This window comes from Heterodontus francisci, chromosome 8 (assembly GCF_036365525.1).
Source record: "Heterodontus francisci isolate sHetFra1 chromosome 8, sHetFra1.hap1, whole genome shotgun sequence".
Taxonomy (NCBI): Eukaryota; Metazoa; Chordata; class Chondrichthyes; order Heterodontiformes; family Heterodontidae; genus Heterodontus; species Heterodontus francisci.
In genome coordinates, this window is record NC_090378.1 from 81,225,261 (window position 1) to 81,242,697 (window position 17,437).

The 17,437-nt window shown below is 44.7% G+C and overlaps 1 protein-coding gene across 1 annotated transcript in view; it reads left to right on the forward strand.

Annotated features, from left to right (window-relative positions):
* Positions 1-1,974: 1,974 nt before the first annotated feature.
* The window catches only part of LOC137373217 (uncharacterized), a 68,569-nt gene continuing 53,106 nt past the window's right edge, over positions 1,975-17,437 (forward strand). The window contains exons 1-6 of the mRNA XM_068038073.1: positions 1,975-2,068; positions 4,190-4,305; positions 4,564-4,653; positions 7,276-7,475; positions 10,385-10,938; positions 13,383-13,657. Of these exons, the coding sequence (XP_067894174.1) occupies positions 1,975-2,068; positions 4,190-4,305; positions 4,564-4,653; positions 7,276-7,475; positions 10,385-10,938; positions 13,383-13,657 (1,329 nt within the window). The remainder of the gene's footprint in view (positions 2,069-4,189; positions 4,306-4,563; positions 4,654-7,275; positions 7,476-10,384; positions 10,939-13,382; positions 13,658-17,437) is intronic.

The window sequence follows — 17,437 nt, forward strand, 5'->3', positions numbered from 1 at the left end:
CTCAGGCCACAGAACGTGATGCCTAGAGATGCTACATCAGGAGGGCTACAGACACCTTTGAGACTGAGCAAAGAACCAGCATGAAAGAGAAAAGGAGGAGAAGGATAGATCCATTTGCCCCCAGCAGTGACTACACCTTCACTTGTACCCGCTGTGGGAGAATCTGCCGGTCATGGATAGGCCTGACTAGCCACCAGCGGGCCTGCAACCGATGAGTACAACCTTCCCAAAATCTTCATCTGCGAAGAAATGTCAAGAGAATAATTGACAAAACCCATCTCACTAATTGAATCAGTGAGCACTTCCATTGTCTCTCTATGCAACTGTCTCTCAGAATGAAAATGTGCAACCATATTTTCACTGTTCAACTCTGTGGTCATTTTTTAAACAAGTTACATTCAATATCCAGTAAAAAAGGTTCAAGTAGTGGTCCATATGATGAAATTAATATGTTTCCATTTGGCAGGTGTGATTTGCATCACACTGTCTATATGGCTTTGCAGCCTCTCTGTGTCCTTCTCACAACTTACATTCCCACCTAGCTTTGAATCATTATTCACAATCTCAACGACAAGTGCACATCCAGCCAACCAACACTGCAAAGTCCTCCTGTCTCACATCTGGGATTGTGGCAAAGTTAGGAAAGCTGTCCCACAAACTAGTCAAGTAATAGCTCAACACTGTCATACTCACAGAGCTGGATTTTCAAAGTGGAGGTGGGAAACAAGAGCCTGGTCTGGCTTTTGGTCTGAAACCTGTCACCTCTGGGAAGCTGATTCAGATTGCAATTTTCAAGTGGGAAAGCCTTAATTGGTGTGAAGACAGGTTTCCTGTCCTCTCAGAGCCAGTGGGGTTGAAAATGGCAGTGGGTCAGATCAAGTGTGGGGCTCATGTAGACTCCCATGGCAGCCATCACTGAGGCTGCTTGTTGTCCTGAGGGAGAGATCTGCCTTCCACAGCACCAGAGGGAAGCAAGATGTCACAGGAGAGCTGGAGGCCCGGCACTAGGCACAGGACAGACCCTCGCTTCATTGATGCCCACCTGTATCTAATGCTGGAGGCCTTGAGGGAGAGGAGGGAGGTCCTCTTCCCCAGAGAGTGGCAGGAGGAGGTCACCTCGTCGAGCAGCAGGGGCACCACTCTGTTCAGTGTTATCCCCTCCGCCTCCTCTTCCTCCTCTTCTCATCTCCTGCTCCTCCCCCAATGAGCTGTCTCCTTCCAGGACCTCACTGTCCTCAAGGTCCACACTTCTCTGGAGTGTCTTGCTATGGAGAGTGCAGCAGACCACCACAATGACTGAGGTCCATCTAGGAGGGTATTGGAGGGCACCACTCGACCAATCCAGGCACTGGAATCGCATCTTCAGAAACCCAATGACCTGCTCAATGGTTGGCATGCTGAGCAGGTGACACTGATTGTTTCGCCTCGATGCCTCTGTCTGAGGCTCCCATAGAGGGGTCAGTAGCCATCTCTTCAAGTGATTTCCCTTGTCCCCTTGGAGCCAGCCATGCACTTTGGGAGATGGGGTGAAGGACCGAGGCAACCTGGACTGGCGCAGAATGAAGGAGTCATGGCAGCTGCCAGGAAAACAAGTGCACATTTAGTGGAAACCCTTGTTGTGGTCGCTGACCATTTGGATGTTGAAGGAGTGGAAGCTCTTCTTGTTGATGGATCTCATTGGCCAGTCACTGGGTGCCTTGATGGCCACATGGGCGCAAATGATGATGCCCTGCACCTAAAGGAATCCATTGATGGCGTCAAAACCCATTGCCCTCTGTACCAGCACAGGCCTATCTGTGTCAAAGTGTTTGTAGTCCCTGTCCTCCTGAAAAGGGCATCCGTGACCAGCCTGATGATCTAATGAGATGCCAACTGCGAGATGCCAGCTATGTCCAGAGTTGATCCCTGGAATGGCCCAATTGCATAGAAGTTCAGGACAATGGAGACCTTCATGGCTGCAGGTAGGGTACTGCCATGGGGGCCGTGAGGCCTCAAATCATTATGGATCAGATCACACAGGACCAAGACCAACTGCCTGGATATGTGCAGCCTCCCACGGCACTGGCAGGTAGCTGACTCTTGGGCTGTGTACCCAATATTTTGGGTAGCACCTTACTCCCCTTGCAATCCCCGCTGTGCTTCTCTGGCCTCCTGCTGTCCAGGAGGCTGCATCTGCCGCAGATCATCCTGGCTGTTCTGTCCAATGTCAGAGTGGCCTGTACACATCTGTACTCCCTCACCTGGGCTTTGCACTTCACCAGGCCGTCCCCTGCCAAACCCAGATGTCCCAGTGATGCCAGCAGCCTCACGCCCCTCTCTGATTTCCTGCCACTCACCACTGAGAAATTCAACTCTTCCAGCTGCAGCAGTAGTTACACTGAGGCACATCAGGAGCACCTGAGCTTTATTTGCTGCCTCTGCTTTAATTTAATCAACCCGTCCCATAGCTCTCATGGCCCTCCACACTGTTCATGTCTTCACATCCCTGTCATATTTCCCCACACGGTCATCCCCGTTCCCAGCCTTTAAAACTTGTTCACTGACACTGACAAGCCTGTTAATAAGCTCTTTAATGAGCTCAATAGGAACTTAATTGGAGGCAGGCGCCCGACCCGTTCCCTCCCTACCGGCTGCACTTTAAAACTAGCATCACGTTCCGAAGGGAGCAGGACCCAGTGTTGACCTTTTTTTTTAATTTTATTTTTTATTTAGAGATACAGCACTGAAACAGGCCCTTCAGCCCACCGAGTCTGTGCCGACCATTAGCCACCCATTTATACTAATCCTACACTAATCCCATATTCCTACCACATCCGTCCCTATATTCCCTACCACCTACCTATACTAGGGGCAATTTATAATGGCCAATTGACCTATCAACCTGCAAGTCTTTGGCTGTGGGAGGAAACCGGAGCACCCGGAGGAAACCCACGCAGACACAGGGAGAACTTGCAAACTCCACGCAGGCAGTACCCAGAATTGAACCCGGGTCGCTGGAGCTGTGAGGCTGCGGTGCTAACCACTGCGCCACTGTGCCGCCCCACCTCCAAGAATGTGATATTCAAATCGCGCTCACATCTGTACCCGCCCCCCAGCTGACTTTGAAAATCCAGTCCACAGAATTATACTGACCAAATAATGTCCCAGATTCCTCCATTGCCTTTCCGTGCCCCACCAACAACACTGAACCACCAGAGGTGGTGCCACAGTGGTATACAGCTGAGAAGGGAATGAACTGAAAATCCTCAACTTCACTCTGGACCCCATGAAGTCTCCTGGCATCAGGTCTAACATGGGCAAGGAAACCAACCGCCTTCTCTCAGCTGATGAATCTGTATTCTCCACATTAAACACCACCACATTGAGCACAGAATGTACTCTGGGTGTGAAACTTCAGTATCTATCACTGAGAGTGGCTCAGTAGCACCACAAATGACAGAGCTGGACAAGTATTAAAGGACATAGCTCCCAGACTGGTCTTGTGGTAAAGAGTGAGAAAACCAATGTGAGGGAAAAATCTACTTGACCTTGTCTTCACCAATCTATCTGTTGCAGATACATTTGTCCATAACAGTATTGGTAGGAGTTATCACTGCACTGAGGACACCCTCCATTGTGTGTGTGGCACTACCACCATGCTAAATGAGGTGGATTAAGAACAGATCAAGCAGTTCAATACTGGGCCATCAGCAGCAGTACAGATGTATTCCATCACAATCTGTCACCTCATGGCCTGGCATATCCCTCGCTCTACCTTTACTATCAACCCAGTTCAGTGAGAAGTGTACAAGCGCATGCAAGGAGCAGCACCAGGCGCACTTGAAAATGAAGTGCCAACTTGGTGAAGCTGAAACCACAAGACTACATGTATGCTAAACAGCAGAAGCAGCATGTTATAGACAAAGCTAAGTGATCCCGCAATCAATGGACCAGTCCAATGCCCTGCAATCCTGCCACATCCAGTCCTGAATAGTGGGGGACAATTAAACAACTAACGGAAGAAGGAGGAGGCCCCATAAACATTGCCATACTTAATGATGATGGAGACCAGCACGTGACTACAAAGACCAGGTTGAAGCGTTTTGAACCAACTTCAGCCAGAAGTGTCAAGTGGATGATCCATCTTGGTCTCCTCCTGAGGTCTACGTTATTCCAGATGTCAGTCTTTAGCCAATTCGATTCATTTCAGATGATATGAAGAAACAGCTGAAGGCACTGGATACAGCAAAGGCTATGAGACCTGACAACATCCTGGCTGTAGTGTTGAAGGCCAGAACTAGCCCCGCCTCTAGCCGAATTGCTCCAGTACAGCTACAACATAAGCATCTATCCAACAAGGTGGAAAGTGGCCCAATTACGTCCTGCCCACAAAAAACAGGCCAAAGCCAATCTAGCTAATTACCACCCCATCAACCTATTCTCAATCAGCAAAGTAATGGAAGTTGTCATCGACAGAACTATCAAAAGACATTTATTCACCAATAATCTGATCACTGATGCTCAGTTTGGGTTTGTCAGGACCACCCAGCTCCAGATCTCATTACAACCTTGGTCCAAAAATAGGCACAAGAGCTGAATGCCAGTAGTGAAATGAAAGTGACTGCCCTTGACATCAAGGCAGCATTTGACCAAGTGTGGTACCAAGGAGCCCCAGTAAAACTACAATCAATGAGGATCAGGTGGAAAACTCCATTGGCTAGAGATATACTAAGCACAGTGGCGCAGTGGTTAGTACCGCAGCCTCACAGCTCCAGCGACCTGGGTTCAGTTGTGGGTACTGCCTGTGCGGAGTTTGCAAGTGCACCCTGTGACTGTGTGGGTTTCTGCCGGGTGCTCCGGTTGCCTCCCACAGCCAAAGACTTGCAGATTGATATGTAAATTGGCCATTATAAATTGCCCCTAGTGTAGGTAGGTGGTAGGAGAATGGTAGGGAATATGGGATTAATGTAGGATTAGTATAAATGGGTGGTTGTTGATCGGCACAGACTCGGTGGGCTGAAGGGCCTGTTTCAGTGCCGTATCTCTTAAATAAATAAAGAAAGATGGTTATCATTGTTGGAGGCTAATCATCTCAGCCCCAGGACCTTGCTACAATGATTCCTCAGGGCAGTGTCTGAGGCACAACTGTCTTCAGCTGGTTCATCAATGGTCTTCCTTCCATCATATGGTCAGAAGTTGGAGGGAGGGGGTGGAATGTTTACGGATGATTGCACAGCGTTTGAGTCTAGTTGCAATTGCTCGGATACTGAAGCAGTCCATGCCGGATGCAGCAAGACCTGGACAACATTCAGGCTTGGGCTGATAAGCAGCAATTAATATTCGTGCTACACATTTGCCAGGCAATGACCATCTCCAACAAGAGAGAGCGTAAACCCCTCCCCTTGACATTCAATTGTATTACCAGCCCTGACAATCAATGTCCTGGTGGTCACCATTGACCAGAAATGTAACTGAACCAGCCACATAAATACAGTGGCTACTAAGAGCAGATCAGAGGCTGGGTATTCTGCAGCAAGTAACTCCTGACTCCATTAAAGCCTTTCTGCCACCTGCATAGCACAAGTCAAGAGTGTAATGGAATACTTTCCACTTGCCTGGATGAGTACAGCTCCAACAACTCTCAAGAATCTCGACAACATCCAGAGCAAAGCAGCCCACTTGATCCGCACCCCATCCACTACCTTAAACATTCACTCCCTCCACCACAGGTGCACAGTGGCAGAGTTTGTACCATCTACAAAATGCACTGCAGCAACTTATCAAGACTTCTTCACAAACTTACAACTTCTAGAAGGACAAAGGCAGCAGGTGCAGGGGACCACCACCAAGTTCCCCTCTAAGTCATATATCAACTCAACTTGAAAATGTATCGCTGTTCCTTCAACAGCGCTGTATCAAAATCCTGGAACTCCTTACTTAACAGCATTGTGGGAGTACATTCACCCTACGGTCTGCAGTGCTTCAAAAAAGAGGCCCACCACCTTCTCAAGGGAAATTAGAGATGAGCAATAAATGCTGGACTTTCCAGTAATGCTCCATTCTGTGAATTAATAAATAAAATAAGGGAAAACTCCACCAATCCTAGTGATGAAGCAAGCCAATGAGCACTGATCAGATTAGTCTAACATTGGGGCCCAAAATCCAATGGTATTATACTGTGCAGTATGGGATGGAATCCACAGCCAGAATTTACTTTGTTCGGGTATGCCACCTTTTGTCAAGTTCAGAGCCGATCAGGAGGCAGGGTGGAGTTGGAATCATTGTTTTGCCAATGATTAAATTCATGGAAATTCTCAATAACTAATAGAATTAAAGAGGAACAGGTGACTGTTGTTTTACAAATCAGATGTTTGGTGTCCAGTTTGCATGTTAAACATTTCTGGTCAGCCTAGTCAAAAACTAGGTACAAGGCAATGCCAACTATTTTGTTTTGCGAATTGTAGGAATTTGTTGCTGAATAATTGGGACAATGAAAGGGTGTGGGGGAAATGGGCTTTAGAAAGAGTCAACATAGATGTTTTCAGTCCCCTATCATTGACTGATAGAAGAGATGTAAGATTGTTCCACCTCAGCTTTTGTACTGCACCATCTTCTGCTCATTGTTCTTATTGACTGGAATGCTGCAATCAGGAGGATTAAGTTTCCAGACGATTCTCCAAACTGCTCTCCTTTTGAATGAGATTCTATGCTGGGGAGCGGAATCTCACAATTTGGGGGCTCAAATGTTTAAAATGGAGATTCAGTTGTCTGTTCACCTCTGTGTCTTGTGAAGCTGAAAGGTTAGTTATTTTGCACACATAACAGCAGTTGCTGCACTGTGAAAAGATGTTGATCTTTGAGACGTTTCAATGGGAGATGCTACTATATACAAATGAACCTCTTTTTAATTAGCATTTTAATTAATTTTCACCATTAGAAAAATAAACATAACTCAGGGGAATTATCCCTAAGTAGAAAAATAGCACAAGATCTTCCAGCTTGTGACATTTTGAAGAAAAAGAATCGATAGGTACAAATACAACAGCATTGTTTGTAATTACTCTGGGAAGGAATCTGGAGTAAATTCATCAAGAAAACACCAAAACTGCCAGTATTTTATTAAAGTTACTTTTATAGCAGCAACCTAGATTTTAGCTTGGGGCACCTTGTGTGTTAAAGCATGCTGGAAGTTGTAAGGTGAGACTTTCCTGACCCCACCCCACCTCCCCTCTTCTTTCAGTGATCCAATGTTCCACAGGAGCACTCCACCTAAAATTAATATTTGTGCTATCCAAGGGTATTGAAAGGCGGCCATATGAAATCAGGTTGCAAACCAGCAATGATTTCATTGAATGGTGGAAAAGGCTTGAAGGGCTGAATGGCCTACTCCAGTTCCCATGTTTTTATGTTCCTAATATGGTTCAAGGACACCCAAAGCACACCTCCGCCCCCAGGCAATGCTTGATTTGCCAACTCTGGTTGGATGCATTCTGGAGGTTTGATCACATGACATTTGCAGCAGTTTGCCAATGTTCCTGCATTTACCTGATAAAGGTCATGTCCCCTGTCACCTCAACAGATTTACCCTCCTTCCTTCACCACAAATTTACTCTCCATTCAATTTATCATATCCATAATGTTGGTAGCAAGCCCAATCATGGCCGTTAAATCATGATTGTCTGTTCTAAATTATAACAATGTCAGCAACACACTCATTGTATTTCAACTGTAACCAAAAGTCCAATTAAAAAACAAACTTAACAAAATCTAAATCATAGATGTCAGGAGCCATGATTCAATGCAACCATGGAAGCAAACCAGGGCTCCAAGAATTTTTAATTCCAGCACCGGTCAGTTTCAGACACAAACTGCAGATCTCAGTCCGCAGTGTTAAACATGCACTGCTGCAGTTTGGGCCCCATGGGGTAAAGTTTAGTTGGACCAGCCAGAAAAATATATTAAATTGCCAGGAACAAATCGCCAGGCACTCGGCTCTCATAGGAATAAAATAACAAATAATTTTAAATCAAAGAAAATTCACCAACGTGTTTGATATCCAGTCTCCTGGTGTCCCAAGGTCACTACTGAGCAATTCAGCACAGCAAAATCAGGTTTCAGAGGTGTCAGTGTGAACAGGGCCACCACATGAGCTCCATTGATGTAGTGTGAAAGCTACCCAAATTCAAAGTTCAGGATCTGCCCAGCTCTAAAAACGCCTCACTCCATTTCAGTCTGGAACCAGGTTGGGTTCTGACTTTGAATTTAGACTACCTTTACAACACTGCAATTTATAAGGCTGTCGTTTGTCCTTTTGTATCCATTTTGCTGTGTTCGATGAATCACTCCCCAATTGTCAAAGCGCCAAAAAACATCTTCTAGGATTCATTCATCAGACATTTGCCCCAAGAGACCTGATCATTTTAGCCTTGCTCTCATGATCAGGGCAACAACACTTGGCATGACAGCGTTTTTAAAACTTCGATGTCAGGGATCTTGTCTTGCGATCCCATCTTTAATAGGTGCCACAAGCAGCTTAGCTGAAAGCGATTCCATTGTTTAATGTGGTGTAAATATGTAAATATGTAAAAGGAACACAAAAGTCTGAGTGTATCAGGCCTGTGTCCTCAGTACCTTGCTCTATGGCAGCGAGGCCTGGACAACGTATGTCAGCCAAGAGCGACGTCTCAATTCATTCCATCTTCGCTGCCTCCGGAGAATACTTGGCATCAGGTGGCAGGACCGTATCTCCAACACAGAAGTCCTCGAGGCGGCCAACATCCCCAGCTTGTACACACTAGGGCGGCACAGTGGCGCAGTGGTTAGCACCGCAGCCTCACAGCTCCAGGGACCCGGGTTCGATTCCGGGTACTGCCTGTGTGGAGTTTGCAAGTTCTCCCTGTGTCTGCGTGGGTTTTCTCCGGGTGCTCCGGTTTCCTCCCACAAGCCAAAAGACTTGCAGGTTGATAGGTAAATTGGCCATTATAAATTGTCACTAGTATAGGTAGGTGGTAGGGAAATATAGGGACAGGTGGGGATGTTTGGTAGGAATATGGGATTAGTGTAGGATTAGTATAAATGGGTGGTTGATGTTCGGCACAGACTCGGTGGGCCGAAGGGCCTGTTTCAGTGCTGTATCTCTAATCTAAAAAAAAAACTACTGAGTCAGCGGCGCTTGAGATGGCTTGGCCATGTGAGCCGCATAGAAGATGGCAGGATCCCCAAAGACACATTGTACAGTGAGCTCGCCACTGGTATCAGACCCACCGGCCGTCCATGTCTCCGCTTTAAAGACGTCTGCAAACGCGACATGAAATCCTGTGACATTGATCACAAGTCGTGGGAGTCAGTTGCCAGCGTTCGCCAGAGCTGGCGGGCAGCCATAAAGACGGGGCTAAAATGTGGCGAGTCGAAGAGACTTAGTAGTTGGCAGGAAAAAAGACAGAGGCGCAAGGGGAAAGCCAACTGTGTAACAGCCCCGACAAACAAATTTCTCTGCAGCACCTGTGGAAGAGCCTGTCACTCTAGAATTGGCCTTTATAGCCACTCCAGGCGCTGCTTCACAAACCACTGACCACCTCCAGGCGCTTATCCATTGTCTCTTGAGATAAGGAGGCCAAAGAAGAAATATGTTGTCCACATTATAATGGGGGTCCTGTAGACTTTGCGCTTGGGTTGATGTCACTCTTGTCCCAGAGGTGCTCACGGAGTTTTTTTAATTTCCAAAATATACTTTATTCATAAAAATCTGTAAAAAAAATACATTAAAAAAGTTCCAAACAGCACCAAGTCAAAAAATACAAACAGTGCAAAGGAGATCAGTTTCCTTCAATACTGGAGTGAGTTGCCTCACCACCCTTCCATTTCACGGAGTTTGCCAGAAGCTAAGTTGGCTTTGGCAATCCTGCAGACTACTTCTGCATCAATATGGTCCTCTCTGGACAGGTTGCTCCCCGGCTAGGTGAGCCTGGCCACAGCCTGCAGCACGTAGTAATGGATAGGGAGGGTTGGTGGAGGGAGATGGAGTGTAATCCTTGCCTGGGCCTGCTTGGAAGAGTGCCACTATCTTTCTAAAGCTGATAGTCATGCCAAGTTGCGGGCGAACTACTGCAAGGTGGTTCGTGGGCTGTAACACAGCTGAAAGCATGTTTAAATGGGATTGTCCTATTTGTCATTCCTAATTCTTCCATTTATTCAGCTCCCTAAAATGCCCCAGTAACTGTGAAATCCCAATCTTTTATAATATATTGAATTAGCTGAGTTTAGAGGGACCTGCTGCGAGTTGAGAGTTGTACTTGGTTCCTGTATGTTTCAGCACTTAGGTGGAATATATCAATTTTGGGACAATCTGGGGAAAGTTATAAATAATATAAAATGTATACCATTTGTAACTTTTTTCTGCCGACAGGTGCAGCTCTGGGTTTCTGTCTTTTTACCAGCTTGGCGCCTGTCTCCCACTCAAAGCCCTCTGTGACAAGAGAAGGATGCCCGGGGGCACGAAAGGAGAGAGAGGTGCCGGGGCAGCGCTCAAGTCTCCCCGCACCCCCAAGTGTTCTCGCTGCAGGAACCATGGCTTCGATGTGCGGCTGAAGGGACACGGCGCTTGTAGCTGGCGGCGCTGCCAGTGTCCCAAGTGCTACCTGATCGCCGAGCGCCAACGCATCATGGCAGCGCAGAAAGCGCTCCGCAAACAGCAGCAGCGGGAGGAGGAGCTGGGGCTGGCCGGCTCCTCGCTAGGGGCTGACGGCAGCAGCGGCAGCACCAGTCCGCCTCCTGACCCGCAGCAAGCAGCAGCCCCCACCCCAGCCCCGGCCCCGGCTGCAGCCACCAACCCCCCGCCGGAGGGAGACCCCTCTCTCCCGGACAGGCGTTGCCCCTCACTGGGAGTGGAGGGCAGACAGGGCGGCGGGGAGAGGAAGGACAGTGCCTCCGCCTATATGGCCCACACCTCTGCCTCCTTCGGTAAGAAAAACGAATACAAATTATAATCAGTTAAGATATTTTTCAACAATTTAGACTACAACTAATAACAAGTGTTGGAACGAGCGAAATAGTTATTTTACTTGTTTATTCCATAAGGGGACTATTCTAACTTTTATATAATCCTATTATAGAAACCATCTAAATCTAATTAGGCTGACAAATTGTAACAAAGTAGAAATGGGTCATAGAACGAGTCCTTGGGGTTTTCATGTTTAAAGTTGAATAGTCTGGTTGGAATTGGAGTGAACACATTTTTAAATTCCTTTCTTTAAAGAACCTGAGAGGGTGCTTCAGTTATTCACCCTTAGTTACTGCAGAGGCTCCTGTACGCGCGAAAGACTCATATTGATGTCTTGCTTTTGAAACACTGATATAAGATTCTCCACGTTTCTCGGAGTGTGTAACTGAGCTGCATTTGCAGTTTTCATCTCCAAACAGTAAGAATTATTTGTAATTGTTGCTAGTTACAGTCAGTTCTCCTTGGTTATTTCATCTCCCAGCGAGTGATTCTACAGTAAATGTCCTCGGTACAGAATCTGTTCAGTAAAGTCCTGGCTGGGAGTTTCAGCTTGATAGTTTCAGCTGTCCTCTGCACAGTTTGTTCCAGACCGGGTGGTGTTCCCACTATCTTGTAACAAAGTTTTCATCGATTCTAATCTGCAAAAAAAAAGGGCTGTCGCACATAGGCAAGGGAAGACTGGAATTCTAGAAAAAAAGTTCTGAACAAATAAGAAATTGTAATATTTGTGTCCTTTCTCCAAAGTAATATAACGGTCAAAAAGATGATCAATATTTAACACGGTTGGTGTCAGGCAGCACCATTCTCAAAGTCGCAAATGCTAAGGCGCATTGTATATTTTGAAGGTTTTGCCCAACACTAGGACACAATGACACAATCTCTTCCTCAGCCTCCTTACTGGGGTGCGGTGCAATGGTGTTTCACTCAAGTAAGCATTCTTCAAGTGTGAGCCTGCATCTAATCCCAGGGACTGTGTCTTGACGTGGTGGAAAGGTTTGAATGCTCCTATAATCCCGAGAGTGCCTGACCTGCTGTGGATTTCCAACACTTTCTGTTTTTATTATCCCGAGAGCGTTACTGAAGAGAGTGGAACTGGTGGAGCCACCCAACTCAAACAGGCCAAAAGGTAGGAATCAGGCTTAAATTAATCCACACGTTTACTTGGTTAGGGATTGTGGGTCCAGCTAACAACGTATTCGAGTAAAAATGCCTTTTATTATAGAAACAATCCAGAGACAAGTGTTTTTTAAACAGCCTAGCAAATGTAATGAACTGTGGAAAACCACAACCTGCTGGATGTAAGACAAGACCATACTCAAATGGAGTCAAGTATCTTGCTCTGGACATATAGCAGAAGAAATTGGTTAACTTGTGTACCACAAACAGACTAACTAACTAACTGCATCTACCCTGTTACCACTAATGAAGCTGCTCAGCAACACCATTTGTGCTGAAAGGTGCCATTTCATCCCAAGAATATTCTCCCTCCGCAGCAACCATGCCAATCACATCCCAGGACCTCAGTTGTTCTGATAAATATGACGTTAATCTAACAAGAGGCCTTTCGGTACGAAAACAATTTGCATCTATATAGTGCCTTTAACATAAAAATAAACACCCCAAGGTGCTTCACAGAGCTGTAATCAAACAAAAGGGACTCCAAGCCAAAGGAGGAGATATTAAGAGGGATGACCAAAAGTTTGACCAAAGAGGTGGCTTTCAATGAACGTCTTAAAGGAAAAGAGGGAGATGGTGAGGCAGAGGGGTTTAGGGTGGGAATTCCAGTGTATGGAGCCTAAGTGGCTGTAGGCATGTTTGGCAGTGGTGGGGAGACGGTCAGAGGGCTGCACAAGAGGCTAGAGTCCTATGAGCAGAGAGTTTGGGGGAAGTGGAGACAAGAGGTTAAGAGATATGGAGTGGGGCAGCTATGAAGGGATTTACAGAGCAACTTAGAGAAAGAAAGTGAAGCCTTTTATTACAGGGTTAACACTAAACATTAGCACAATAAATTTTCTGCAATTCCTTGAATCATCTCTTTCTTCACCCATAAGCCTTTACTTGTACCTGGGCACAGCTGCCCCCCCCACTGAAGTGGCCATTTTTCATGCGTGAACCTTGACAGGGAGCTTCAGCAGGCTGCTCAAACATCACACACAAGCTTCTTCTCGTTTCCTCTGATGTCCATTCATGTAGTTTCCGGCAGAATTCACTGAGTAGGTACGAGGAGCTGGATTGATGCCTAATTTTGCTGCTGATTTAGCCAGCATCACTGTGACTGAGATGGCTATAGGCTGAACCAGCAGTGTTTCCTATCTTTTAGTTTTACAGTTTTGTTTCTTATCCTTGTAATAATTTGGTCTAGTGCTGGATTGGTTTGCTGAGGGTACTTTTTCCACTTTTTTAGATCATCCTGCTTTATACCAGGATGTTGCCACCACCAACAAAGACCAAGTGGAGAGGAATTCTGTGAGCAGTGGCTTTTATCGGAACATCTTGCCGCCGAAGCTGTATACAGGATATTGTAGCAGTGTGTATAGTTATCACCCCTTCTCCATGGGCTTTCCAATGAATCAGCCAGGCTACAAGGGAGCTCCTATGCCAACTGGGATGTGTGCCTCAAGAGGCAGCTTCAGACCAGTCCAAGGAAGCCTTGGAGCATTCCATCCAAACCCCATGTTGGTAAGACACTAAATGAATAAAATGGTTTGTTTATGATGCTACTTTCAGTCAAATGGTGGAATATGACTTAAATTTCTAAATGTGGCTGGAACATTTAAATTTTAGCATTTATTATTGAGCATTCCTTTTTAATAATTTCCTGATGAAATGCAGCTGTACTTTTCTTCTGTACATACTGATCCCCCTATATCATACAATGATACAGCACAGAAGGGGATAATTCGGCCCATTGTGCTGGTGCTGGCTCTTTGAAAGAGCTAACCTAATTAGTCCCATTCCCTTGTCCTTCTCCCATAGAGCTGCACATTTTTCCTTTTCAAGTATTTTTCCAATTCCCTTTTCAAAGCTATTATTGAATCAGCTTCCACCATCCTTTCAGGTACTGCATTCCAGATCACGTTGACTTGCTGCATTAAAAACATTCTCATCTCGCCTCTGGACCTTAAATTTGTGTCCTCTGGTTACCCACCCTTCTGCCACTGAAAACATATTCTCTTTATTTACTTTATTACAACCCTTCAAGATTTTGAACACTTCTTTTAAATCTCCCATTAAACTTCTCTATTCTGAGGAGAACAATCCCAGCTTGTCTAGTCTCTTCATGTAACGGACATCCTGTATTCCTAGTACCATTCTAGTGAATCTCCTCTACATCCTTTTCTAAGGCCTTGACATACTTCCTAAAGTGTGGTGCCCAGAATTGCCCACAATGCTCCAGCTGGGGCCTAACCCATGATTTATAAAGATTGAGCAAAATTTCCTTGCTTTTGCACTCTATACCTATATATTGACAAAGCCCATAACTTTTTTTTTAAAAACAGCTTTTCTAATTTGTCCTGCCACCCTCAAAGATTTGTGTACATATACCCCCAGGTCTCTCTGTTCTTGCACCCTTTTAAAATTATACCATGTAGTTTTAATTGCCTCTCCTCATCTTCCTACCAATGAAATATTAAAAAACTGGGGAATGAATTACATCTGTATTCCCTGGTCCAATGATCTTTCCCTTGTAACTTCACTTGAAGTCTCCCAATGTGAAAGTCCACAGAAAATCAACTGTATTGTTAAAAGTCTTGTGTGTGCACAAACTATCTTTCCAAGTTGATGCTGTCACAAATATTAATCACACCTTTATGTCAACATTTAACACTGAAACTACCAATATAGATATTTAGAATGGAAATCCTTAAAAATCATAGTAGCCTATAACAATGTAGTTGCAAGCTGTAGCCAATGGATGGCACTGCAGAGAAAGTTTCTGAACTTTTCCAACAGTTGCAATCTTGTATATAAAAAACATACATTCTTCAATGGATGGTGGACAATTTTCTAGTCTCTGCATACTTTCAGTTAGACTCTTAGGTTTAATTCTTTGCCATTGAGGGTATCTCAAAAAGAGGGCAAGCACATCTCTACAAAAAGAATGAAACTACAATAGGACTTGTCTGCTCTATCGAAGCTGGAATAACCAGCTCCCCTTGTTGCATTCCATTAGTTTCTTTGACTTTGTTATAGAGGGAAAAAAAGAGTAACAGCACTGAGTCGCTGCTCAGTCAACATTCCACAGATGGCCAGGTTATGACTGGAAATTGAGGCAAAAGGAGCAGCAAGCCCGCCAAGGGAGTGAGGTGAATGGTGGTGGGCTGTAAAAGCTCCTTTGGCAATGCAATAAGTATAAATGCACTTAAAGCAAGACTATACTTCTATTGGAGCCCTTTCACACTGAAGAGTACTGCATCCCAACTCTAGTAACAGTCCACATCATGCCGTTTGTTGCAGCATTCCTCAGAATGTCCTTCGACCAAAACTGAGTGGGATTGTGAGCAGCAATAAAACGTTGGTGAATTACATTGATTGCAATTTATGAATATTTTGTTGGGGGAAAACTCTCATAGCTTAGAATTTCATCAGAAACGCAGAGTCACTGCATTTCTTTGCCAGCATCAACTGTCCTGCATCTGACCAGTTGTTCATTATACGGTGTTGAGTTTAAAGCTCTTTCCAGATAGCTTTCCTTGTGCAGATGTGCGCTTCCATTGGCAAACCTATGCTTCAAATGAACCAAAATGTGATCTTATGCACAAGCTAATTTCAGAGAGGTAGCATGCCTACAGTTAACACTGCACCCTTTCAAACTCCATTCCAGAATCTTGGCAAATAATCTAAGATGACATTCCAGGGCAGTGCTGTGTTGTTGGAGATGCCATCTTTCAGATGAGACATTTAACTGAGGCCAGTTTTAAGAAAATTCCATGACGCTATTTGGACAGGTGCATGGAATTTTTCCAGTCATCTGGCCAACAATCCTCCTCAACCAACACTACCAAAAACAGATTAACTGGACATCTAATTTCCTGTTTATGGTACCCTGCAGTAATAAATTATCTGCCCTGTTTGCCTAGATAATAGTAACTGCACTTCAAAAAAGTGTAATTCACTGAGATGTCCTAGGGATGTAATAAAGAGCTATTTAAATATAAGTTAATTCCTTATATTGCTGGTAAACTCACTGGAAATAGCACAAACCAACCTGCATTCTGATTCTTTTTGATAAAAATACAACCAACACTGACAAACTATACTTCCTGGGTTAAAAACTATGAATCAGCTTTAATAATTATAAAATCAGCACAAACAGCAGTTAAATAGCAGCAGAAAGATAAATCAGTGAGTGATATCGTTATCTTAGAAAATCTCTCTCAAAAGTAACAAAATGGCTCAAGCCTTCAGAGATGGCTCCAAACTTGGAATACGTGTGTTATGAGGTAAAGCTTATATGTACACTCAGAGATTCAGGGTGCTTCATCAGCTGCAGTTCATTAAACAACTTGGCAAGCAATGTGCACAGCTTGGTTATGGAGTTATACCTACTATTTTACTTTGACATAATAAGACAAAGGAATAAAATAAAGGTATATTTCACCATTGACAACTATCACTCACATTTGGGTTCTCAGAAACCATTTTTCATCTTTCCACCTTCTTAAAGACAAGGCTAAGCTTTGAATGTTTTGCTTACATGAGCCCCTGATTGGACAAAAAAAACCACGACTAGCTTTATCTGCCGCAGGCAGGTAAACAAATTAATATAACTATAGAGGTGGTTCCAGCGCCCCCCCCCCCCCCCCACCACCACCCCCACATCTCTGAAGAGGTGTTAACACATGTGAAAAAGCCAGTCTTTTTCAAGCAAACAGAAAGCAAGTTAAAGTGACCACAGCTGTCAAGGAAATAATGCAAATAGGTCTGCTGTAAAGTGAGACAAAACAGGTCACAGATTCATCCCATAAGGCTACTTTTGTTTGTGTCACTACATGCTAGCCTCATGTGCTTCTTTCCGCAACCATTTTAAATATGATGATGGCCACATTTGAAACCTCTGTATAATTCTCAAAACATACAAAACAACAATGAGTTATACTTTTTATTCATATTGATCAGATAAGGGATGCAAGTGCTAGGGAATGGAATATATTTCCACTTTAGGGACCTAGTGTCAGCACAAACACAGTCAAATTAGCTACAGCAGCAGGCTAGATGCAAATTAAAGCTCCCTGTACAGTGCCCTGACATTGCACCATAATCTCACCATCAGACAAGCACCCTTGCTATGCCAGTGTAATATTTTCCAGTTTTCACGCCAACAATCTCTGAATAACATTGACAATTGAGTGATAAATTAGGGGCAGTTTTGTACTATGCTGGATTTCAACTCATTCCAGATGTAAAAGAATATTTTACTAATTATTTGCTCCACCTAGTCCTTATTTAGGATGGCAG